Source organism: Vanellus vanellus (assembly GCF_965231255.1).
Source record: "Vanellus vanellus genome assembly, chromosome: 5".
Taxonomy (NCBI): Eukaryota; Metazoa; Chordata; class Aves; order Charadriiformes; family Charadriidae; genus Vanellus; species Vanellus vanellus.
In genome coordinates, this window is record NC_138910.1 from 770,464 (window position 1) to 795,661 (window position 25,198).

The 25,198-nt window shown below is 53.9% G+C and overlaps 1 protein-coding gene across 1 annotated transcript in view; it reads left to right on the forward strand.

The window, feature by feature from the left end:
• ACVR1C (activin A receptor type 1C) overlaps nt 1-10,176 on the forward strand; it is a gene marked incomplete at both ends in the record, with an annotated part of 29,402 nt that extends 19,226 nt beyond the window's left edge. Inside the window, 7 exons of the mRNA XM_082483273.1 lie at nt 5,066-5,311; nt 7,547-7,777; nt 8,000-8,167; nt 8,687-8,843; nt 9,245-9,369; nt 9,592-9,722; nt 10,051-10,176. Of these exons, the coding sequence (XP_082339399.1) occupies nt 5,066-5,311; nt 7,547-7,777; nt 8,000-8,167; nt 8,687-8,843; nt 9,245-9,369; nt 9,592-9,722; nt 10,051-10,176 (1,184 nt within the window). The remainder of the gene's footprint in view (nt 1-5,065; nt 5,312-7,546; nt 7,778-7,999; nt 8,168-8,686; nt 8,844-9,244; nt 9,370-9,591; nt 9,723-10,050) is intronic.
• Nucleotides 10,177-25,198: the final 15,022 nt, after the last annotated feature.

Below are 25,198 nucleotides of genomic sequence, written 5' to 3' on the forward strand. Positions count from 1 at the left end.
AAATCGGATTGCAAAACGTTATGATTAATGGTGTTGATTCGATGGTTTTTAGGTAGTCATGAGGGATTTTCTTATTTCCCGAAGAGTTTAACATTGCACAACTGCTGAAAACATTACCGCACTTATTTGGTGATGTAGCCCTTAATGGCTGTTTGTGCGGCGCGTGTGGTGTGTTTTGCACCGGTGCGGTTCGTCCCTCCCCCCGAGGGGCGCTGTGCTGCGGGAAGCCCCAGGGGTTGCGGTGCGCGAGCCCAGAACCGGGCACGGCTGTGGTGCTGGCCGCAGGACGCCGTGCTGGAAGGGGTCAGGATTGAAGACGGCCTACAACCAACCGTAACGCAGACGTCACAGCGCTGGTGCTTCTCCAGCCTCCCGCCTGCGCTCGGTGAAGAACTGGGAAGGGTTGGAGTAGTTGCCACCAGCCTCGGTCCGCACTTCGTCTCTGGCGCAGCCAGTAGACTAAAGGATGGCAAAGGATGTTTCCAGTTGACTCTTCTTCGAAGAGACTTCTCTAGCCAGTCAGGATCTCTTCATTTCCCAGGAACTCGGCAGAGACCCCGTGCAAGCTGGCCTGGACACCTCAGCTTCCAGTCTCACTGCCAACTTGCCTTCTGCCCGTGAGCTCTCTCAACTTAGCAGCACCTCAGAGGAGACCCGTAAGCATCACTGAACTTGATTTTTATTCTGAACAACTGTCGCTGCATAAGTCATGAAGCTGGCGTCTGTCCGTGTTCCCGATGTGGGATGTCACCCTCTTGAGCGGGTGTGGGAGAGTGTTTGAGTTTTGCTTCTGCTTCGCTCTGACGTCTCGCCCTGCATCCCCGGAACAGCCACCAGTGTCTTTGTCCCTGCTGTCTCCTCCCGCCTCCGCCACGGTTCCTCCTGCTCCTTGCCCCGGGCTGTCGAACCCAGCTGGCTGCCCTGTGTCCTGCTGGACCTGCCGCTTGCCCCAGCCCGCCCGCCGCTTGCCCGGCTCCCGCAGTACTGCATGGCAGGAAAATACCTCTTAACAATTATGTCCTGATGCAGTTCTCTCGTGCAGCCTGCGCTGCAGGTCTTTCATGGTACAAACTGTGCTCGTACACGTTTTCAGTAAAAATGTGTCAGAAAACTTTTATGTTAAAATTCAAGACTTTTTTTTTCTAATAGAAATGGTTTTGTTTCTTTTTAAAAGATGTACAGAGTGTTTTTTACGAGCCCCTTAAAATTCTGCCGTGAAACCCGCTTCAGCGGTTCACAGTGTACCAACAGTGCACGGCACGTTCAGATTGTCATGTCCCAGAAGCCCGAACCGCCCTGTTGCCTCCCTTCATTCTGTTGGCAAATCCGTGAACCAAACCTGGATTTGCAGGATGTATGACGAGGTAGCGTGGACAGAGCCAGCGCAGTAGGACGGCTTTAATACTAAAAACCCTTCAAAAAAGGGTACGTACTGTTATGTTCATCGTCTGAGTCGGGAGCGTGTCTTGCAGTGAAGTGCTCACGGAAATGCACAGTTTTCCACCCCCCAGTGCGTTGGGCTTGCTTGTGTCACCCAGTTGCTCCCTTGGATGCTGGTCGGAACTTGCGGCCCCAGCGTCTCCCGAAACGCGGGGCGAGATGTTGCTGCAGCGCTGCGGTGTGCAGCTGCTTCAGGCACAGCGAAGGAAAGCGAAGCAAAGTGATTAGCAATTTATTGTGCCCTTAGCGAACTTGGCTTTTCTCCTACTCAGAGTATCTCTAGAGCCGCTTCGCACTCTCAGGAGCTCCTGCAAAGTTTTATGTTTGTGCCCAGGTACGTATATAATTTTAAGATAAGAAGGAAGCCCACAGTAACTGTCGCTCTCTCTTGCCTGTACAGGTTCACCACCTGTAACACGCAGACTGCAAGGAAACGGGCTTGAAAGTAAAGAAAAAGAGAACAAACCCGGGGATTTTAAAGAAGTTGCTCCTTAAGAGAGTGTTGCTCAGGAATGGAGGGAGCTGCGAAGGAAGAGGGAGGAGGAGGAAGGGGCTGGGAGGAGTGGGAGGGGGATGCAGGACGGTGGCGACCGTACGCTGTGAGAAGGGACTGCTGTCACCCGCCAGCAGAACGTGTGCTGGTGAGGAGCGTGTGCTGGTGAGGTGGGACGACTCCAGCAAGGACGACGTGGGCACACGGCGAGGCTGCGGCATGCGCCAGAGCCATGGGGGAAGGACGTCCCGGCAGGACCAAGCGTGCTCTCTGCGGGCACTGCGCATCGCTTGCGCTGGGAGCAAGGGCTTCGGTGGGACTGCTCCTCACCGCTGCCTGCGGCAGGGAACACGGCTGCGCCGGGCTCCGAGGCGCTGTGCCGGCCTGTGCAGACGCCCGCAGGGTCTCTCTCCCCCCAGGGGCTTGGTGGTGGCTCTTCACAGCTCCCTGAATGTTTTCCTTTCCATACTGTTTGCACCGGCCGAACCACAATGAAGTTTTATATTTTGTTCATTTCACGTGATGTTTTTCAGCCGTTGGTGGAAAGAACCGACATTTCATAGTAAGAATCTTGTGCCTGTTTGTCTTTGACAGCGGCTGCTGATAGGTAACGCATCGCATAGCGGTGTGGGTGCGGATTTGGGGGATGCCCCGGGAGCGCTGCGCTCGGTGTGCCGAGCGCCCAGGAGAGGGCTGCTCGCCCCGCTGCGTGGTGCCGGCTGCGTGCGTGGCATGGCAGCCCTCCTCTGCAGCCCGCCGCCGGCGCCAGGCCGCCCCTTGCCGCGCTGCGCGTCCTCCCGGCCCTGCGGTGCTGTGTGGCGGGGGCCACCGCGTGGGGCGCAGCGCCCGCAGGTCGCGGTGCAGGGGAGACGGACCTGCCGTGTGGGAAGATGACTGGAAGCAGCTCGGGGAACCGCGGCACGTGGGTCAAGGAGCAGCAGTTGGGGGGGGATCCTGCCTGCAAATCCTCTTACAGATCTCTCCTGTGAGGAGGGGCTGAGAGAGTTGGGGCTGTTCAGCCTGGAGAAGAGAAGGCTCTGGGGAGATCTTATTGCGGCCTTCCAGTCCCTAAAGGGGCCTACAGGAGAGCTGGGGAGGGACTTTTTACTGGGGCACGTAGCGATAGGACGAGGGGGAATGGCTTTAAACTGGAAGAGGGCAGGTTCAGATTGAACATTGGGAAGAAGTGTTTCCCTGTGAGGGTGGTGCGGCACTGGCACAGGTTGCCCAGAGAGGCTGTTGAGGGCCCATCCCTGGAGGTGTTCAAGGCCAGGCTGGACGTGGCCGTGGGCAACCTGGGCTGGGGGGAGGTGTCCCTGCCTATGGCAGGGGGGCTGGAACTCGATGATCTTCAAGGTCCTTTCCAACCTCGACCATTCTATGATGCTATGATCTGCCAGGTGACCCCTTGAGCGTCCCGTGGGAGGCTGTTAAAGGAAAAGCCCGTGGGAAAGGCGTAATAACTGTGTTTTCAGGAGGGTTTGAGTTGTACGCAGCGAATAGACACGAGGCCTTCGGTTGTTAACATCCTGTTTATCACCTTCTCTCACTTATGCATAGTGCTAAAATGTGAGGAAGAGAAGAAAAAGGAATGAGTTAACTTTGCGGAGCTAACTTTGCTCCTGGCGCCTGTGAAGGAGGGGGTGCCTGGCTCGGCGAGGTCCCGTGAAGCGTCAGCGCTGCCATTGCAATATCAACTGGCGGAAAGTAACAGTCAGTGCTGGGAGCCATCGGGCTGCTGCTTCCCTTACTCCCAAAATTCCGATTGCGGTGTGCACATGGCTTAGCATCCTCCTACAGGGAGAGGAGGGGCTCTTTGTTCCCTCGGGCAGCCAAGGGGTGACTTGGCACAGTGTGGAGTTCATGACTATTAAACCTCTGTAGCTGCTACATCCACCGTTTGGTACTTGTGACTCTGTTGAGGGGGATTTTGGGTCGACTTTCTGGTTTGTTTTTAGGAAGGGGTGTTGGTTGATTGTTTTGGTTTGGGTTTTTTTGGCTTATCTACAATTTTGGGAGCGTTAGGGGATTTGTGTGTGTGTGTGTGCATGTGCAAGTAAATACCTTAATAATGCTTTCCTGTACCTTCTTGATATGTTTTTTACTCCTGTAGTTTTGGAATGGAAAATTATCTGGGACAGTCCCATTTCTTGACCCTTATGAAATACAGCTTCATGAACACAAGTCCCAAAAGTGTTCTGTCCTAGAAACCCTCATTTGCTAGAACTTTGCATTCCTGTATATGTTAAGTGTTGGGAAACTATTTTTTTCCATGGATTTGGGGACAGCAGGGACAATGCGCTGAGAAATTTATCCACAAGCTTCTCAAGTGCGGGAAGGGCGCTGTGCCCACCGGTTGTGATGCGGGTAAGGTGTCCCTCGCTCAATGCAGACCCTGCGTGTGGAATTCCTGCCCGTGCAGCCCCTGGGTGAGATGCCAGTTGGTGGCCCTCGGGGTGGTGGCTGTGCCAGTTGGGCTCCCGCGGTGAGCTTGCTGGTCCTATCTCTTGGTTTGCTGGGGTGGGGGATCAGCTAATTGCAGATGAATGGCATTTTGATACAGCAAACAGGTTAAAACTGCATACTATGGATGTGGTTTTGAAACTACAACTGCACGGGAATATTCTTCAGGTGTTTGCGGCCTTGAATGGTCCTGTGGGAGGTGGGGTGGGACGAGCTGGAGATGTGTTGTGCTGGGAGAACTCTGTGTGGGTTTAATAGCAGAAGTGGAGATGGAATCGGGGGGTGTCTGAGGAGCTTTCCCGGGGCTGCTCCTGGGGGCAGGCACAGCGGTGGTCTGTGCGGCACCTCACCTCCGGCCGTGCTGCTGCCAGCCACGTGCCGCTGAAGGTGCTCCTTGAGGAGCTGCTGGTGGGGCCATCTGGCTGAGGTGGTGGTATTCAGTGCTGGTGTTCAGCGGTGGTCACAGCACTAACCGGAGCCCAAGCTATCTGCAAAAAAGGTGGTGCTGGGGGGAAGGTGCCAGAACTTTCCGAAATGTCTGGCTGGCTGCTGCCAGTCCTGCTCGGAACAGGTGTGGGAAATCATTGAATCTTGATATGTCGTTGCTCCACAGCCCTTCACTTACCGTCTCCTTCCCCCCACCCCGCTCTCCCTTGTGTCTTCTGAAAGCGTCGGAATCGCCTGGCAGAGCCAGCGCGGGACCAGTGGTGCTGGTGGTGACGGTGGCAGTGCCGGTCTGCGTCCTCTCGCTGGCGGCGGTGCTGGCGGCGTGCACCCACCAGCGCCGGCGCTGCGCCCGTGGCAGGGCCAAGCAGCCCAACGTGGAGGAGCCCCTCTCCGAGTGCAACCTGGTGAACTCCGGGAAGACGCTGAAGGATCTTATCTATGACATGACGACCTCTGGCTCCGGCTCCGGTACGTGGGGCTGCCCGGTCCTCCCCTCCGCGCGGCGGCTGGTGCTTTGCTGCCAGCTGTTGGAGTGCATTTCCGTGGTGCTCAAACCAAAGGCAGATGTGCCCCCTCGCTTGTAGGGCGACGGAGAACGTGGCCTGCCCAGCAGAGGGTGCAGGTGGAGGTCTTACCTCAGGGGCTCTTACACCGGTGGCAAGTTGCATGTCACGGGAGATGTGCCGGCACGGTGACCGGCAGGCTTGGCCACACCTTACTGCGGCAACAGGGCTTTGGTTGCTCTTTTTCTGTCAGATTACAAAAGTTCGATGCATTGTTCGCAATGGAAGAGTTCAAAAAGTTAATTCAGAACTCCATTTCAAGTGTGAAACAAAACAGTGCCGGCTGATGTGGCGCAGCTGATAATAAAAGGGACTAAATTTAACCGGATGAGTCGGGATGCCACTCCTGAAATCTTCATAGTGGTGCCAAAGAAATGTTATTCCAAATTCTAAGGTTGAGCAGAACGCCAACCTTTTTAATGTTTTACCCATTTCTGATACCCTCTCTGCTATGACACCTCCGTTGCTACTGAGAACTCGTTAAATCAAAGAAATGCAAAACCGAGGTGGGGATTCAAACACTGCAGCTCGTCAGGCTGCTGGCACGGCTGGAGCGTACGGCCCAGCTTTCTGCAACTAAGGACTTTTATTTACTTGAAAAATATGTAAATCACGCTTGACCTTATTTATAAGTGAAAAATTTATAAATGGTGCTTAATTCAATTTACTTTGTTTTCCATGAACTACACGCCTTTCCAGATTAATTTATTGCACTTCCCTCGTGTTTTTTCAGACACATACCGAGCGAACTCTGGCTTTACTTACCCTGAAGTCTGAGCTGTTGATAGACATCCCTGAGCTGCCACAGGGCTTTATAGGTGCTGACCCGCAGTGGAGGCAACAGAGCCTCGTGCGCACTGTGCCGTTTGTCCCGACTGCGGCCGAATAGCGCGTTGGCTCCTCTGTGCCGGGAGGCGACTCGGGGCTGGCCGGGCTGGCCACAGGCGGCCAGGACGAGCCCCTGTAAAGGCAGCAGCGGCTGCAAGGTGTGAGGGCTCTGTCAAGGGACCCAGAGGGAAAATTTTGAATAAATGTGAATAAGATGACCTTCAATCTATGATTTTTCCTGCTGATTATTTTTCTCTGTTAAAAGCACAGTTGTCTTGATTAAAAAAAAAAAAAAATTCTTTAAGTCCCAAACAAATACAGTATCAAATTGAACGGGGCAGGGGTTTATGGCTAGCAAAACACAATGAAATGGCTATGATTTTTTTTTTTTTTCTTGTTGAAAACTGCAGCCAGGGCAGAGCAGTTAATTGGCTACGAAACAAGCTATAGGCCATATCAAACCAAATTAAGTTGTAGCCAGCTTTTTTATTTTTATTGTGTATTATGGTTTGGCTTTGTTCTTAATCTAATTGGGGTTACGGAGGTAGATTTTGGGGACAGAAAGGTATGTGTGCCATAGGGGTCTCCTGGCCCTGCTGGAAGGTATCCCTGCGTGGTGGCTTGCCCGGGGCCGTGGGAGGGGCCGGAGGAGCTGGCTCGGGCAGGGCTGTGGCCGGGGCCGGAGGCTGCCGAGGACCGGCAGGTGGTGCCCGGTGTGGGTCTGGCCCCGGCGTGTGCCGGTGCACCGTCGTTGTGGTCTGGTCTGGCTTTGTACACATCAGCCACAGCTGGTCTTTACTCCGTGTCACGCAGAAGAGCAAAGCTGGGCTCATTTGTGATAGGACGAGGGGTGATGGCTTCAAACTGGAAGAGGGAGATTGAGATGAGATATTGGGAAGAAATTCTCGGCTGTGGGGGCGGTGAGCCCCTGGGTCAGGGTGCCCTGAGGAGCTGTGGTGCCCCATCCCTGGGGGTGTTCAAGGCCGGGTTGGACGGGGCTGGGAGCACCCTGGGCTGGGGGGGGGTGGCCCTGCCCGGGGCAGGGGGGTGGACCAGAACCTGACCCCCCCTCCAGGGGGGCTGGCGCTTGCCGCGCCGCAGCACCGGATTGGGCTGTTGTGTGATGTACACTTGTCTGGCAAGTAACATTAAAAAATAAGATTTGGAGACATTTTGGTTGGGAGAGGATTTTCCCTTGGTTCTCTTTGAGGTCAATGTCACGAGTACAAATCACCAGAAAATCTCTAACTCTGGGGTTTAAAAATCACCAGTGAACTATTTCACAAATACCCGTCTCTTCTTTTTAAACTAGGCTTACCTCTGCTCGTGCAAAGAACAATCGCAAGGACGATTGTCCTGCAGGAAATTGTAGGGAAAGGCCGATTTGGTGAAGTCTGGCGTGGGAAATGGTGCGGGGAAGACGTGGCTGTGAAAATCTTCTCCTCCAGAGACGAACGGTCCTGGTTTCGGGAGGCGGAAATTTACCAGACGGTTATGCTGAGGCACGAAAACATCCTGGGCTTCATTGCTGCCGATAACAAGGGTACGCCGCGAGCCGCCGGCGGGGTGCGGGTGTGGGGTGTCCGGCTCCCAATCGCTTTCGCTGCCCCCGCTCCCACCTGGAGTACCGCTGTGAACCTCGCAGCCGCCCTGAGCTCCGTCCCCGTGGGGCGGCCGGCAATGCCCGAGCCGGCCCCAAAACGGGGGAGGCTTTTCCTGGCTGATTTTTTTCATAAATCTGAATAATCTTTCTTCCTCCGGGTAGATAACGGGACGTGGACGCAGCTGTGGCTCGTCTCCGAGTACCACGAGCAAGGCTCGCTGTTCGACTACCTGAACAGGGGGACGGTGACGGTGGAGGGCATGGTGAAGCTGGCGCTGTCGGTGGCCAGCGGCCTGGCACACCTCCACATGGAGATCGTGGGCACGCAAGGCAAGCGCTCCCCTTCCCCTCCTCTGTCCGGTGTTCGAAGGGGCTTCAGCGGTGTTTGCAAAGACGTTTATGGGTGATGTGGTGTCATAAAGCATTTTACAAACTGTTGTACCGCAAGAAACGGTATTGGCATAACACTATGAGATACAGTATAAACAGAGAACAGGAATATCACCTTCCCATGTCCACTGTCTTTAAGTGGACGTCTGTGGGAGCAGCTCTGCCAAAGGGGAGCGCTAATGAAGGATTTTCTAAATTAATTCAGAGGGTGAACGTACAGTTTCTCTTTTTGTGTTTTATTCCTGAAATACAGATAATGGAACAAAAATGCCCTCAAGGTTGTTTTTTTTTTAATTTGATGGCATTTAGTAGAACTTTCCTTAGTACAAAATAGGCTTTAATGTTTTTTATGGGGTATAGTGACAAAGTTCAATAAAACTGTTTTTGCTTCTTGCTCTGCATATTAAAATTTATACTGCGGTTATCAAAATCGACGGGGCGTTCTCTTTCTGCGAACAGGCAAGCCAGCGATTGCGCACCGCGACCTGAAATCCAAAAACATCCTGGTGAAGAGGAACGAGAGCTGCGCCATCGCGGACCTGGGCCTGGCGGTGAAGCACGACTCGGTGCTGAACACCATCGACATCCCCCAGAACCCCCGGGTGGGCACCAGGAGGTGGGTGAGGGCACGCTGCCCGCCCGGCTCCCTGCGGGGACGGCTTCTCCCGGCCCTTTCCCCACCCGTGGCTCCCCCTCGCCTGGTGGCCTCTGCCGAGCGCCGGCGCTGGCCACCCCAGGCAGAGCGTGGCGCGGCGGTGTGGGAACCGCGTGTCGGTCACCCCCGAGGCACAGTCGGGGCGTCGCGAGGAGTCACGGCGATGGCTGTGGCTATGGGCAGCCGCAGCGTTGCATTTGTCCCCCAGGCCAATTCTCTTGGGTTCGCTCGCAATCGCTGTCCAAAGGAGTCTTTCCCTTTTTCCCGGTAGGACCAGCTGGGACCTGGCCCCGGCGCGCAGCCCTGCGGCTGTGGACTTGTACAAAGTCCCTCTGGCATAGCGACCTTTGTCTCCTTTAAAGGTATATGGCTCCTGAGATACTTGATGACGGGATGAACATGAACATCTTCGAGTCCTTCAAGCGTGCGGACATATACTCTCTCGGGCTGGTGTACTGGGAGATAGCCCGAAGGTGCTCCGTTGGAGGTGAGGTTTCGGGCCTTTTCACTCCACCTTTATCTTAAAGAAAACAAAATCAATGAACGGGTCGATGTCCCTGCCCTGCTGTCTCAGTTGTCTTGGCAGTGTGTGGCGGTAGAAGTCTGTTGTGGAGCCAAAGGTGGCCCCAGATGTTCCTCTGTTCTCTCTCATTGCCTGTAAAAACAATGCTTCGGGTTTTGTGTTACCTACACGAGGAATCTTTCCTAGGAATCACTGAGGAATACCAGTTGCCTTACTACGACGTTGTGCCTTCCGATCCTTCGATAGAAGATATGAGAAGGGTAGTTTGTGAGCAGAAGCTCAGACCAAATATTCCAAACCAGTGGCAAAGCTGTGAGGTAAAAGCAGTTTTTTCCGGTGTATTACAAAGCGTACTTAAATTAAGACAGAATTTTTCAGTGGGGCGAAGGGAGCTCCATGTCCGGCCTCTCCTGAATGTCAGCGTTTCAGATATCTAGCTCTTTTTCTGCTCCCGGGTCAGTGCAGAGAAAAGTGTCTTTGCACCAAATGCTGAACTCTCTGGAACGCAGCTCTCAATTTGTGATACCGCTGTTGCGTTGCCGTTTCAGAGCGCTGTATTTTATCTTCTGGTCTTGCACCTAAAAAGCGCAGGGCGGGAGGTGAGGGGTTTATTCTTGAGCTGCTCTTTTCATTCGTGGTCTGCAGGCGCTGCGGGTGATGGGCAGGATAATGCGGGAGTGCTGGTACGCCAACGGCGCCGCGCGCCTCACCGCCCTGCGGGTGAAGAAGACCGTTTCCCAGCTCTGCGTGCAGGAGGACTCCAAAGCCTGAGGGAGCTCCCCGGAGGAAGAAGAGAGGGGAAGGAATTCTTCTGTTCATCTTTTAACATGTGATATTATTTTCATTTTCGGTCTACCTCACATAACGCGGTTCAGTATTTGAGTGCCCAAACCAGAGCACTGACATCCAGCTTCATATTTTGGCCACTGGAAAGGGCAGCTTTGACGCGTCGTTCGTGTTTTATACAGCAGGTCAATGACTTGCGCTGGTTTTCTGAAGTGAATTAGAGACTGGGCTAATCGCAGAAGGGAGCTTGAAACACCACGAGAGCGTATCAATACCTTTCGCCGTGGCGCTGTCTATCCTAGTCAAACTCCAAACGTCTTGGAAGTAGCTGGTGTTGGGTAAAGTCTGTTTGCAAGAGAAACCCACAGGTTCTGTCCTCAAACCAAGTAAAAGACCAAATTTAATCACACTTTCTACGTATTTTTGCACAGGAATCTGAAAAGGGGCTGTCAGTAAGATGTGTTTTTAAAACCTATATTTATCATTACCTAAGCAAAGAAAAGAAGGTGAAAAGCCCACTAAGCATATATATTGTGAACAAAAGCATCTAGTCAGGTTTTTATTAACTTTTATTTTTATTGTCTTGATTTCATATACAATATTATAGTTTAGGATTTGCAGTTGGTTTACGCTGTTCATTTGCTCATCGAACATATTGATCAAGGGACAATTTTTAACAGTTAGTAGGAAAAATAATAGAGGCAATACTTTTCTGATAGATACATAGGGACGGAATGGGAGAAATTCTACCTAAACCGAGAAAGTATATATTTTTAAAAAAAACATCTTGCCAATCTGTCGTTGGTAACATTTTTTTTTTAGTGCCTTTTGATGTTTTAGGGGGAAGCTTTAACAAAATTAATTCTTGGAAAACAGTTGCAACCTGGCAGAAAGGTCCGTTTCTCGTTGCAGCGCCGTACCGCGCAGTCGCCTCGCGGCGTCAGAGGATTTGGGGACGCCTGCGCGACCGGCAGCCGCGTCGGTGTCGGCGTTCAGGAGCGGCAGAGCTCCGGCTGGGGCCGCGTGCTGGAGCAGTGCCCGTCCCGTCAGGAGATTAATGCCCTTTCTACTGCCTTTTGGCGCTTAAGAGAACTGTTTCGAATGTACCTGCGCTCCGGACTGGATCAGCGTTTGCTGTTGTCTGTCGCGGTCTAGGGACCTGTTAAAATGTAAATTTAAAGCGCTGATGTCGTTGCACGAAGCCAATACAGCCTGTTGGGAGGTTTCATATGGATTTCTGTCGTAGCACCAGGTTGGTGAAAGGCATTAACATCTCTTACCGTATTTCCGTAATACTGCAAACTGTAGAAGGTGGGGTGGTTTTTCAAAATTCCCTGGTGTCCTGGCATTTTGTGCATTCAGCCCCACTCTGTGGTTCATGTGTTTGATTCTAATATTTGTAATAGCCAAAATTCTGCACTTTATAATAATACGGTTCTTTCAACGTTTCTAAATCCAGGTGATCCACAGAAATTAAGCCCAGAGATTTCTGCAGAGTAGCGAAGCTTTGCAAAAATTCGATGCAGCCCGTGCAGCTCAGTGGAATTAAGCTGTTAGCTAATTACGGTATTTAAGATCAATCTTCGATATGAAACCTCTTGAACTGGGGCTCTTACGTGGAAGAATGGATTAAACTTTTACTGAGCGGGATGGTCAGCAGTGTCAGTACTCCACGTTTCATCCTGCCACACACTCTGGGACATTACGGACTCTTTCCGGATGTTACTTGCCCCGTGGACGGGCTCAATGCGATTTACCTGTTTGCGTAACTTTAGTCCCTCCTGCCTGCGTTAATGCTGCGAGCCCGCGCATGGTCTCTTAGCTGAATGGTGGAGAATGTTTCTACTAGCTGTCTAGTAGGGTTCTCCCCACTATGCTTTCTGAGGTATAGTCAAAGTCGTCTCGTAGATTTAATTGCTACGTGCTTCAGCTGCGTAACCTACACCGGGGAGCTCAACAGATGCGCACTTCCTGAGCTGTTTGAGGGGTGGTTGGTGCGACTGTATGATCCAAAGCGTGATGCTGACTTGAGTAGCAAAAGCTTTGCAAACGTAAGATCCAGCACTTGTTCTTGTAGAACGTAACTTGAAAGAAATCCTTATGTTAAAAAGGAACAATCAAAGATTATTTTTTTTTTTAAGTAGGAAAAGGAAATATTTAATCCATCGAAATCGGCTCCTACTGAATTTGCAGAATAAGGTGCCTGAAGTCAATGGTAGAGCAGTGAAATTAATTTTAAAATAGTATGCTGATATAGGCCTGTTTTTTTTCAAAAGTATTTAAACTGTGCAGGTGAGAGGAACTTTTGGAATTAATGAACTTGGAATAGCTTTGGCACTCAGGAAGGTGCCCGGGAGGAACGGACTGTCTTCCCAGAGCTCCCGGCACTTACAGACCCCGTTAGCTCTTCTTCTGGGCAAAAAGAATCAAATGTTTGTGAGCAGCCGTAGCGTGCTAAAATGTGCATTAAAACCAGTGCGCCGGAACAATTAACAACACGGAGAACGTGTCAAAGTGTGGAGTGACAGCCGTCGTACAGGGTGACCTGCCGGAGTGGGGCACCCGTGAAGAGCGAGCTGAGGAGCTCCCGACTGTTCCTGCGCGTCCGCTCCTCGCGGCGGGATGCAGCTGCGCGGCCACGGCACCGCCTGCCCCAGCTCCAGCCGTGAACGTGGGAACACAGAGACGTGTTTAAAATAGCACTGAAGTCACTGAAGGAAGTAGTTTTAAAACAGAAACTGCCGCCGTTCCGGAAGGAGAATGCCGAGCGGGGTAAAGGAACCGCCTGGATCGCAAAGCCTGTGGTGTTCGTTGGCAGCAGTCTGGATGCACTGAGACTCGTTAGGGAAAACCTGATCAGTTGCTGTACAAAATGCAAGATGACCAAGGGACGCCATTAGCTTCTCTGACACCACTTTTAAAGCACATTAATTTTTTTTGCCTGCGATGGAGGCATTCTTCATGGGGGGAGTGGTCACAGTGTGCTCTAGGAATTTTTCTTCCATTTTAACTTTTGTCTTTATTGTCCTTTGAAAGCGTCCATGTCCTTGAAGTCTATCTAATAGCTGTTCCTGGGGCTTCTTTCCCTGTGAATTGGATTGCACGGTGGAGGAGTGTGGTGTCTGTGCAGAAGCTCCTCTGGGTCAGGAGCTGTGCTGGACCAAAGTCGCGCTGTGAAATTAAAAAAAAAAAGTGTGGTTTTTTGGCATAAGGCCCGTTGGTGACCTGCCCTCGGGGCAGAGCTAGGAGCTGTTTCGGGAGGGTCGGCTGGGCAGTGAGTGGGCATCGCGGCGTGCCCATGGAATTGGGCAGGGAGCTCGCCGGCACAGCCCGCGTTCCGCTGCGGCCCCTCCAGGCTCTGCCCTTGCTTTTTTTTTTTTGTTTAACCTCACTCCAGACACCAGTGGAACCACCATCAGTAACTTCTTCTTGGTTGCAAATGCCACTTGCTTTTTCCTATCCGCTTGGTCAGTCTTACGTGGTGGTGGATGTTCAGGCTGTGTTTTTTCAGTTTCCCCGCCGGAGTCTCTGAGGATTGCTGAACAGCCCCGGGGAAACGGCGGTTTTGGCGCCAGGGGTGCGGGGGGAGGGTGCTCTGCGCGGCCGGACGCTGCTCTGGCTCCGCTGCGCCTCTCGGGTCCCAGCTCCAGCCTCGGGAACGCTTGAAATCTTCTCCCACGCGTGTCTCGTGGCATCAGACATTATGGTCTGTTTGCCCTGGCTTTTCCCTGAGCTCAGTATTTTTGCACTGGTTTTGTTTTTTGTGGTTGTTGAGGGGTGGATGTCGGTTTAGGCAGGCTGGAGGTCCACGCGGCTGAGCCGGGGGCTGGGGGCGTACTGGGCTTTACGAGGTTTGGAAACGGTACGCTCCTTCCCCAGAAAAACCCCAAACAAACCACCCCTTTGTTTTAGTGACTTTTTCTCTCAATGTAGATCTGCCCTGTTCAAATTTGAGAACAGAGGTTATGCTGAGACGGGTTTTGGGGAGGCTTAGGTTTCTGGAGAGGTTACTGATGGTCCTGCTAACCCTCACTTGAAGCACAAGTTGTTAAGCTTGTGGGAATTTTCAAGCTCAAGGATGCTGAATGCCAGTCACCACATTTAGCCTCTCCTAATTGATGCTTCTAGTTTGGGGGAGTTACTGATTATTTTTTTTTTTTTTAATTCGTTTCAACCTAAAGCTTAATTCATAACAATCTAAAGCTTAATGTATGGAATATGAACTGAAAGGGAAAGTTAATTAACATTTTCTCTAGCACCTTTTTTTTTCCTGAACTGCTCCCCCCAAATACCCCTTGAGAAATTCAAACTGTAATCTCTTTTGCACTTTCCTACTTGTATAGCAATTTGCACTAATAATCACGACTATTCCCTCATGTAACCCTATAATGAATCCTGTAATGTTTTAGTCACTGTTATGCCACTTTGTGAGGGAATACATCCAGGAATTATAAATAATTTTGTTTAGAAAGGTGGCTTGTCCCTACAGCAGGTCTTCACATTGAACAGGCCGAGATCTTCTCGTGGTCCCCATCTGCCCCCACCTCCTGTGACCACTGATGGGCTCAGGGGAGTCCCCAGCACGTCCTTGCTGGCGAGAGGGAAGGTTTTGTGTTTCCCGTTGCTGTTGAGAATGGTCCCTTAGGAGCTGCCTCCCCACCACGCGGACGTGTTTAGCTCCGGGACGCCTGTCAGCGTCAGGCCGTGCTTCGGCAGGGCTCCCGCCCAGCGGCAGCGTCCCTCTCGGGAGGGGTGGGAAGGCGCTCTGTGGCGTTGGGCGCAGTCTACAGACGCACGAGCGCGTTTGTGTGTAGTGGTGCGCGTCGGTGATCGATGACGGTACTGTGGTTCCCTGGCCGGCGGGCAGAGCCCCGTGCCGCCGCGTGCGGGTACGGGCACGGGCAGGAGCGGCAGCAGCAGCACCACCGGGAGTTTGTCTCCTGCTGTGAGCCGGACCGCTCTTACCGTGGCGGGGAGCATCCCTGCGTGCTGCGGTACCCCCCTCCCTGTGAAGCTTTTGGGGAAAGACATCCCGGTCCTGTTCTAACAGGCAGCACAATTTATGAATGTATGGGAAAATCAGCATTAAGAGGTACATTATATTTCTACAGAATACAAGAAACGTGCAATAAGTCGTAACCAAAGGCTCTGAATGTATTTTTGGCATAAATAGACTGAATGTATTTTGAATGTAGCTATTACATTTGTGTCTAAATCTGCTGTGGTTCTCAGATCCCAAAGAGAAATATGTAGTGTTTTGTTGATCTACAAACCAGTTTCTGAGTTGTCTGTTTTTTAAAGAAGCGTTAATATTTTATCTGGAAGTACTGTAATGTTTTAGAACTTAGTATAGCAGTACAATGCTAAAATTCAACCTTCATATTGTGAAATACCTAGTCTAGTGTACGCTGCAGCAAGTTATTTTTAAAACTATTGCTGAAGTTATTGCTTGATATTGCAGCTGCCCTTGGATGTAAATAATTTGTTTAAATGTTGTATTTTGTATGCATATTTTACATACCGGTATACTTTTGGAAAGACGTGGCGATTTTAATAAATTAAGCACACTCTGCCATTGTGTTCCTGTGAAGTGTCAAACTATTTCTTTTTTTTTTTTTTTTTTTTTCTTCTTGTTCATTTTGCGAAGGGAAAAGGGTTGAGGGCTGTTTCAGGTCACTTGTAGCCATTGGAGGTTTCCAACGTGCCCCAAAGCTCTTCCCCCAGCCCCTCACCTGGTGGTGGCCGCAGGCGTGCTGGGCAGGGGGACGCCGCGCCAGGTGTGGGGCGCTGGGGGCTCTGCAGGGACCGGGACGGGGCGAGAATCCCCCTGGCCACCGCTTCCTCAGCTTCCCGTCGCTGCTCCCGGGCGATGCGCTGCCGGATGGAGAGTAAGTCATGTCTGGGGGGACATCCCGCCTGCTCTCCGGACTCCTGCGATGGTGCAGCGGTGGTGCACGGGCTCTGCCTTGCTGTTCCTCCTCGCACTGCTCGTCCTGGTGTGTAGCAGACACGGTGATGCACGAGACGTCCAGCTCCTGCTTACGGCGGTGGTGGACCCTTATTCCAGTAAAGGAGATGAAGAGCTGGTAAGCGCCGGTGCCGAACCGGAGCGTTCCTTGTACCCTTGTGCCTCCCTGTCTGGGGAACAGCGGTGTCTCTTCCACACAACCACCGTCCCGGGATGAGGGGTTGAGGGCTTGTGCCTGCGGGGAGGAGAGCCGGTGCTCGGCCTCAGCACGTCGTTCTCGCGCCTGTGCTGACCTGAGCTCTGGCTGAGGTCCCTTTCACAGCCCTCCCTGCATCCCTCTCTTCCAGCTATTTAGGCTTTCAGTGGTGCAAATCCGAGTGAGACCCGCTCACACTCAGGACTTCGCTTCTGAAATCTTTGCTTGCTTGAAAATCCCCCTAACGTAGCCATAACCCAGGGCTTGAGCCAGGCTTTATTCGAATTCAAGGTATGCCAGAATGAAGCCCACCAAGCTACTGCCCGGGACTATTGAGACTTCCCATGGCTTTTGAAGGATGCTGGGGGCTTTCATTATTTTTTTTCTTAAAAAGACCACTCTATTATAGGCAATTGTGAGTTCGGTCCTTCTACAACGGGCAGTGGGATCAGAAGCGCGCTCTCGCTTTCGGTAATTGCACTTTTCAAGGCAGTTTTAGTGGCCGGGTCTGGTGCTGGCTATGAAGCGCGGGTTCTGGTTGCTGTATGGCAAGCGGTGGCTCTGGAGCGGGTCCCCAGGCAAACGGCAGCAGCCCGTGGCTCGTCCGTGAGCGTGGGCTGCCATCCCCTGGCCAGTGCCGGGCTGGTGGCCATCGCCCGGGAGAGCAGAACGCTGCGCTGCAGCAGCCTGAGGAATTCCCGCTCCTCGGAGATGCCCGTTCCCAGGAGGAGCGGCGCGTCCCGGTGAGCTGCGGGTGCTGGCCCTGTCCTCTCCACCCGGCTTGGCGTGTGGCACGCCAGCAACGGGGGGAGAGGTGTTCGGGAGAAACTGCTCGGGGCAGGATTTGGGTCTCAGAAAGGGCTAATTCTTCATGTTCTTGTTGTTAGGTAAACCAACTCCGCGGGAGTCTGCAGGAGTCATCGGCACAAACCTGGTCGCGAAGGAGAAGAGCCGGCTCGTGGGCCCCTGAAGGTAGGGGCTCATGTCCTGCAGAGGGTGACGTCCCGCTCGTTCCTTCTGCCCCGGTGATGGGAGCGCGGGCGGGAACCGCGGGCGGCTCAGCCCTTGAAGACGGGTGCTCCGGCAGCTTTGCGCCAGCTCCGCTCCCAGGAGCCGTCCCCATCGTTTTCTGTGCGTTTTAGAGGTGGTTAATGGGGAACTGGGGCGCAAAGCCTCGCTGAGACACGAACCGCTGCTCTTTTGTGGGTAAGGAGGCGCCTCCCCTGCGGGCGCCGGGGCTGCGGTTCCCTGTTTGTCGTGCCGCGAGCTGAATTCGTGGGGACGGCAGGCTGGAAACTGCTGTAACTCAGCGTGCAGCGCAGAAAGGCTTTGTTTTGTGAGGGAAACTGTTTGAAGATTTCTGTGACTTTCTAGGCGGCTGAAGGGGGGTGTATACACGTGCACTAATTAGTACGAAGAGCTTACCCGCGCGCACACAGAGGAGAGGAGTGTGCGTCTGCCCAGGACCTGCCACGCACCCCCCGGTCACCGCCTGGGCCGCGCGCCGGTTATTGCCCAGCTGTGGGAATGGCATCATCCCGACGGCAAATGGCTGTGGATTTTGGAAAGCTATAGCATCTTGCTTGCTTTCAAATGTTTTATTACTTCTTCCCTGGGCCTGCTGGACTGTGGGAATTTAGGAAGTGTGTGAGTTCCCGAGAGCTCAGGAAACGTGTAGGTAGTCCATAAAGAAAACAAAAAGTAGGGTAAGATATAAAAAATATGCGGTCTCTAGTCAATAGGCTGCAGCGTTATTATGCTGCAGAGGCAGGATCCCTTCCTCTTTCATTAAGTGTTTGATCACCGCTTAATTTTTTGGTATCGATTTAATTGCACTCTGTCGTTGCCCAGCCGTCCTGTGGCTGCAGCGGTCTGGATGGTGGGACACTGTTTTATGAACCCGCCTCACAGCTTGAGGGCTGGCCTTTCGGTGGAGGCTGAAAGCAAGGGGCTGCGTTGTAAGGTTCTGTCAGTTTAATATTAAAGAATTTACTTTAGGTACCGCTGTCGTTAATAGCAGCGTGCGTATAGGATCTGGCGTAGGACTAGAATGTGTAAAGGAAACTGAGGGAAGTTGGGATTTTTCACTGAAGTATCTTCATAAAGTTTTTTTGGTTGCAAATGATTTTCCAAAGCATTGCAATGGATTTGTTTGTTTATAATGCTTTGATAAGCCCGTGTTCCAGACCTGGTACGTGTCCCCCAAATGCATTATTCTCCTGCTTCGGGCTTAGCCTTTCCGTAAAGCCCGTGAGGGGAGGCAGGAGCGCTGTCTGCACCCCACGGGACGGTCAGCGACTCGGGCTGCGCGGTGCCGGGAGCGTTCGCCGGGACTCCGGGAGCCGGGGAATGCCCTCCTCAGAAGCGGTCCCGTTTCTCAGTGCTGCCCCAACAGGGGCTCCTGCCTTTGCTGCTCGGAAGTGTACTTCCAGGGACTCAGGGAACAAATCACAGGGGTAAAAAGCGGCGTGCTGCTGTTTCGCGGGGTGAGGGTCCGCTGCGGTGGGAGCGGTGTGCAGGGAAACAGGGAAACCCCTGCCGGGGCGGTTTGTGGTGGCGACGGCTCCGACCAGCTGTGGGCTTCGGGCTGAAGGAGATCGACGTGACCTGGCTTGCGCTCCTCCGGGCTGGACGGTGGCAGCTGAGAAGCTGTAACTTCCAGAGCTGCGCTACTGGAGGGGTTCGGTCCAACTGGTGTCTCGGTACCGGCAAAACTATGGGAAAGTTTAATGGGACATTGATACTCAGGCGAGTTTTCATAGTGTGGGGGTGAATGTAATACTAAATTCTGCTTTCTTTCAAACCTTGTGAGATTACTTTGAAGAACAAATAAGATGAACACAGATGAAAATTATCTTTTAACGAGACAGAAATAGAAACGGGATGCTGCGGCACGGGGGTACTGCTGTTTTCTGAGGACCTTCTGTTATGACCAAGCAGTTATGTGCTGGTGTGCGTGCGCAGCTGAGCGCCCTCCCCCCGCTCCAGAGAGGGGGTACGGCTGCGAAGCCGCGTGCCCCAAAGCTGCTCCGGGAACAGGCAGCAGAAATCCCCTTTAACGTGACGGTTTTGCTGTGACGCACATTGGCCTGCCTTTTGTCCCCGGTATCCCAAACCCGGTTCTTTCTGAAAGCCCTGCCCCGAGGGCTGCGGTGGGACGCTGGGCTGGCGGAGGGTCCCCCCAGCCCTGCAGCGCCCTGGTGGCTGCCCGCGATCCACCGCGCGGCTTTCGGGCTGTTCTTCCCTACCACGGGGCTGCACAGCTCTTCGGCCCCCGCCGGGAGGGCACCGAGCTCGGGGTGGCATTGAACACAAACTGCTTATCTCTGGGTCTTCTTGTACATATAGAAAATCTCCCTGTAAGGGTTCGTGCACGGGCACAGCTGTTCAGCTATATTGTACGGAAACGTGCACATCCTTATACTGCATTGATAAAATGGAGGGGGTTGTCGGATTTTTTTCTCCTCCAACATCTATTTTCCTTAAATGTACTACTGAGTCCTCGGTATGTATTTGTTTAGAAACGAACAGTACAGATATTTGGCGTATTTCTGGATCGCTGCTCACATTTGATTCATTGTAAAACACCTTTCTGATTTCATTGATAAGTGAAATGAGAGGTGCTGGGAACTCACTGGCTGTAAGAGACTCACCAAGATTATTGCTCAGGATCGTTATCTGACACTTCTGCAAGTGTTTGAAAGTCTAATATAAAATCACAGAAATTAGGCTTATGTAGGTGTTAGGAGTCTAAACTGCCAGGATAATTCCAACCCTCGGCAAGAGGCTTGTTGTTCAAGACTTCTTCAAAATCAGCCCTAAGCTTCGTACCTTGGTATTCTGAAAAATTTATGTTTTGATTAGGAAAGCGGAGAAGAGCACAGGGGATAGATGAGCAGATATGCTGCGACAAGTACGGGGTGATACTCATTTGGGTACCCAAACCGTTATTCTGAGTCATCGCATGGTTTACCAGCTACTTGTCAAATGGAAAAGTTGGTAGCACAAAGGAGTAGCGGCTTGAAATAGCTCGTGTGGTTTGTCTACATGGTACGAGTGTGACAATACAAAACCTTATTCAAAAACTACAGAGAGAGACTGTCTGAAATCACACAGCAGGTTTCATCACATCCTCGAGGAGGGTTTGAGCACTCTCATAAAACAAGTCCGTATCACAAGGTATGAAGTTGGTCAGATTAGACCAACTCGGAGGAGCATCCTCACGTTGCCTCTTCTGCGAGATCACATGAGAACCCAGTTCTCTTTTCATTAAATGCAAATCCGTTCTAAGTCTGTGGTCATCCATCCAATTATTTTAACGCAAAACCATTCCCTTAATGTCACAACAGTTTTGGTTTCCTTTCAAAACAGCTAGAAAATTGCAGTTCAAAGAGGCTGTACAGAGAACGGGAGAGATGGATGGAGCAGAGCCTGAATGGCTCCACGGAAGCGCAGGGGCGAGCCAAGCCCGGCCTGCGGGGTAACCACCCCGAGAAAGCAGCACGCTTCATTTGACTGGTAATGTTGCAATCAAGCGGCAGCTCCTGGCCATGAAGGAGTGACCCCAAAGGTGTCTCAGGGTTGTGGTCCTTCAGAACGGTGCTGTGCCCCGAGCCCCGGCCTGAGGGCACGAGTCGGAGCTGTTGCAGGGCAGCGGGGAGGAGCAGAGCCAGCTCTGTTATGGACCGGCGCTGCTCCTGGGATGTGCCAGAGGGGCTGATGTGCGGCGGGGAGTCACTCTGCAGACGGCAGCGCTGGAGGTAATTTGGGGAATGGAGGTGTCTGTAAAGAGATGGGGAGCTCTGGGACTGGAGGGGCAGAGACGGGCATCGGCCAAGGACTCGATCCCTGTGGAGGAGCGGCTCTCTGGGGTCCGAGGATGGAAGGTGAGGATGTTCTGCTTTCCCTCCACAGAAACTGCAGGAGAAAAGGAGAGCCCTGCCAGCGCGTGTGCTCTGCTCTTCCCTGTCCCGTCAGCCCTCCCTGGGCCGGTGGAGGAACCAGCGCCGGGCGTCTGCCCAGGCCGCGCCGGCACCGCGGGCACGTTGGAGGAGACCAGAGGGGTGAAAGGGTGGTGTGCCCATAGCGCCGCGTGGCGAGTCTGCCAGTGGTAACAGCCTGTCAGAGGGGTTTGCCGTGCAAGGTAAGCATTACCCGGCAGCGCTGCTTGGCGCCTGTACGCCACTGCACGTACAGCGCTGAGCTGGACTCGGCTGAAGAGCGGCAGAGGCTCGGCCTTGGTGGTGGGCAGCCCACGGGCCGTGGTGATGCTCTCTGCTGCTCTGCCTCTCCGGGGATTGGGAACAACTCCTCTGCCGCACCGTCCCGGGACGCCCGCCTGCTCCTGGCGGGGACGCGGGGCTGCCCAGCGGGAGGAGGCTGGAGCGGAGCATCCCCTGTGCCCTCCTGGACGCGGGTGGGCAGCGGGGCCTGAGCCGCGCTCCCCTCCGGCCGGGCTCCGGGCAGCGGGGGGTCTGGCCGGCGAGCCGGCGGTGGGGTGGGTGTGCGGGAGAGGGGCGGGTGGCATCGCCCGGGGCCGGGGCAGCGCTGCGAGGGGACACGGGGTGCCCCGCTGCCGCTCTTTGCTCCGATGGGAGATTTTATTTGTTTCTCCTCTCAGCTTGTTTGGAGATGAGTCACTGGGTTTCAGACACGTACGAGAGGGTTGCCCGAGGAACTGAAATGCACTCAGTTTGTTTTCAGAGGCACTCAGTGGGGTGGCTATGAGCAGGAAAAGGGGAAGAGGCTTTGAGTCACTGCGGTCCCCGCATTACTCAGCGTGTGCTGTACCAAGTAAGCAGATGCCACCCCTGAGGCACTTTTCTCAGGAAAAAGGAGAGAGCTTTCACCCTGCCGTACATTGCTTTGCTAACTTTTTTCTTTTTTTTTTTTTTTTTTGTGAACAAGCACCATGGAGGTGGTGAGAGAGACAAAAAGCGTGAGCAGGGTCAGTGCCACCTCTCAGCCTGGAGGGATTCCTCTGGATCTGTCTCATTCCTCTCCGTGGAGGTGAAGGGTGGATGTCTAAAATAGTCCCCATTGTGCTGCTGCTGTGACGAGCAACACACACCCGTCCCGGTCTGTCTGCCGGGAGAGCCGCGGGGACCACAAACCTTCCCCGAGGGGTATGGACGCTTTCTGACAGGGCATTTCTCTGTTGCGAGGTGCTGGGTTTCTGGTTTCTTTTTTTTTTTTTCGATGGGGACGTACCATGCTGTACTGCAGCAATCCAGGGCGCCGAGCGGGTCCCCGCAGCGGCGGGAGCGCCACGGCACCGGGAGTTCTCTGCTCCGGGAAAGGCCTTCGCGAGCGGCCGGGGGGCAGAGCGGCGGCAGCTCGCCGGCCGGGGAACAGCGGCAGCAGTTTGGTGTGGAGGGGGAACTGCAAACGTGAGCTCCTGTGGCACTCAATAGCACCTGCAGACTGACCTAGCTTGACTTGGGCCAGAACACCTTTGTTTTCCATTGCAATTGATGGGTTTAGGAGTACCTGCTAAATAATAGAGAAACGTTTAGTTATCTTCTAGTTCACTGGCCCGTCCCACCGTGCTCGCTGCGTTACTCACCCTGAGTTTCTGCCAAGATCACGATGTCATCTATAGTGCTCCGCAGCCCCAAACCGGACTTGTTTCCAGTGTAAGAGGAGACACAGGTTTCTTTTTTTAAAAGGATACTAATTTTAAAAACTCATTGCGTGTCTTTCGCAATCCCTTACTTAGAGGCTGTTCTCCGTTCCGTGGGCGGGCGCTCCCGGCCACAGCCGGACACCCATCCCTGCGCCTCCGCCGCCCGCAGAGGCAGAGCCGTGTGCCCCCGGCGCTGCCTGCGCCTCTGCCGGCCCTTGGCCGGGGGCTGGGTGTCCAGGCACACCTGGCAATGCTTTGTAACGCCGCAAGAGAGGTCTCTACTGAGAAAAAATGAACTTAACATGTACGTTTTTATTACAGGGAGTCAGAAGGGCCCTCTGGAGCTCCCCCAGTGCCACCCCCCGCCTGAGCAGGGGCACCTCCAGCAGTGGCACAGGACACCTCCAGGCGGGTTTGGAATGGCTCCAGAGGGGGAGACTCCCCCCCTTCTCTGGGCAGCTGTGCCAGTGCTCTGCCGCCCTCAAAGTAAAGAAGTTCCTCCTCGTGTTAAAATGGAACTTCCTATGCTTTTGTGCCCATTCCCTCTTGTCCTGTCACTGGGCACCGCTGAACTTCTCTGTTCTGAGAGCGACAGCCCCGCTTTTCCCTTGAGAAGGTTCAGATGCCAGCTAGGGTTAATTGTGACAAACTCTGGTTCCTTCGTAAAGTCACCGTCCCGCTGTGTGTCCAGCCGTCTCCACTGACAGTGAGCGTGGCGCAGACGAGCGCCACGGGGCTGCCCAGCATCGCCGGCAGCGGCTCTGCCCGCCCGCCCGGGGACAGGGGGCTGCGGCCGTGGGCTGCGGAGCTGAGCGGCGGCGGGGGCGGCTGCTGCCCCGTGCGTGTTTGGGACGTGCTGGTGCCAGCGGCTGAGGCTGCCGGAGCCAGAGCCGGCCAGCAGTGCCGCCCCAGGGCTTGCCGGTCCCCCCCTCGCAGGGCTTACCTGCGGCCGAGGGGACACGGGGACAGGCAGCCGGGGCTGATTCTCCATGAAATCCAGGAGCTCATAATCCGCCTGGGGGTTATCAAAACCCAAAGGTGATTAAAAGCTATGCTGAACTGAACAGCAGGCAGATGAATCCTGCAGTGAAAAACCAAACCAGCCCAAAGTTCCCGGTGTTGTGAACCCTCCCAAGTGTGTTTGCTACTGGGACAAAACCCTTTGGAAGAGAGGAACCCCCTGTAAAACTTGATTTTAGAGCGACGGCTGGCTGCACGGGTCAGCCCGTGCTCTGGCCGGTGCGGACCGGGGCGAGATGCCGGCTGGCCTCGCTCTGCGCCAGGGTGGGCTGACGGCTCGGCTGCCCCCGTGGGACCTGGGCTGCCAGTGCGGCGTCGGGTGGGTGGGCAAAGCCGATGCCTCAGGAGGGTCTGGAGGGCACCAGGGGTGTCGCTGGCAATCGCGACCACCCCTCTGCCCGGGCGGGCGTGCTCGGTGCGTGGTGCCCGGCCCGGCACGCCGTGGCTGCCTGCCTCTTCGCTGGCAGGGAAGGTGCAAGGACGGCGCTGGGCCAGGGCTCTCCCTGGCGCCGTGGCTGCCCCTCGCCCTGCCGAGGCAGCCCCTCGTGGCCCTTCCAGTGCAATTGCCCTTCCGTCTGCATGGCTGCGTGCGCCCAACCCCCCTTTGCTGGGTGAGCCACCGCTCCCTCCCGAAACGCAGCCGCTCTGCCGAGGGCATCGCTCTGCCCCTGCTCTGCCACCTCTGCGGCTCCCGCTCCCAGCCCGCGGCCTCCGCTCCCGCTTCCCTCCCTCTGCCTGGAGAGTCACGCACTGACACCGTTTTCCAAAGAAAGCATTCTTTTCCCGTCTTTGCCAAAAGGTAATTTGAACAAGGCAGGGGGTGCTGAGCAAGTGAGAGAATGAACAAGTTGAAGTTAGGGAAGTGTCTCAAGCAAGTAGTGCTTTAAGGACAAACTGTTGCAGAGAGAAGCAGCTGTTCAGTGAGGATTGTTGTGTGCAGGACTGGAAAAAAAAAAAAAAAAAAGCAGATTTCTTTAATTGCCAAGGCTAATTCTTAGCTCTGCTGTGAGCACAACACATACCGAGGGCCCCGGTGATCTGCTGGAAGAGATTTATGCGACGTGCACCTAAACCACAGCTCACGTGGCTGGCTTTCCGGTCTCCGGCGTTTTGATCGTGCGGAGGGGCGACCGCCTTTTAGTTCCCTCGGCCGTGCCGCAGCGTTTAGCAATGCCGTTTTAAATGCCCTTCCGCCGGC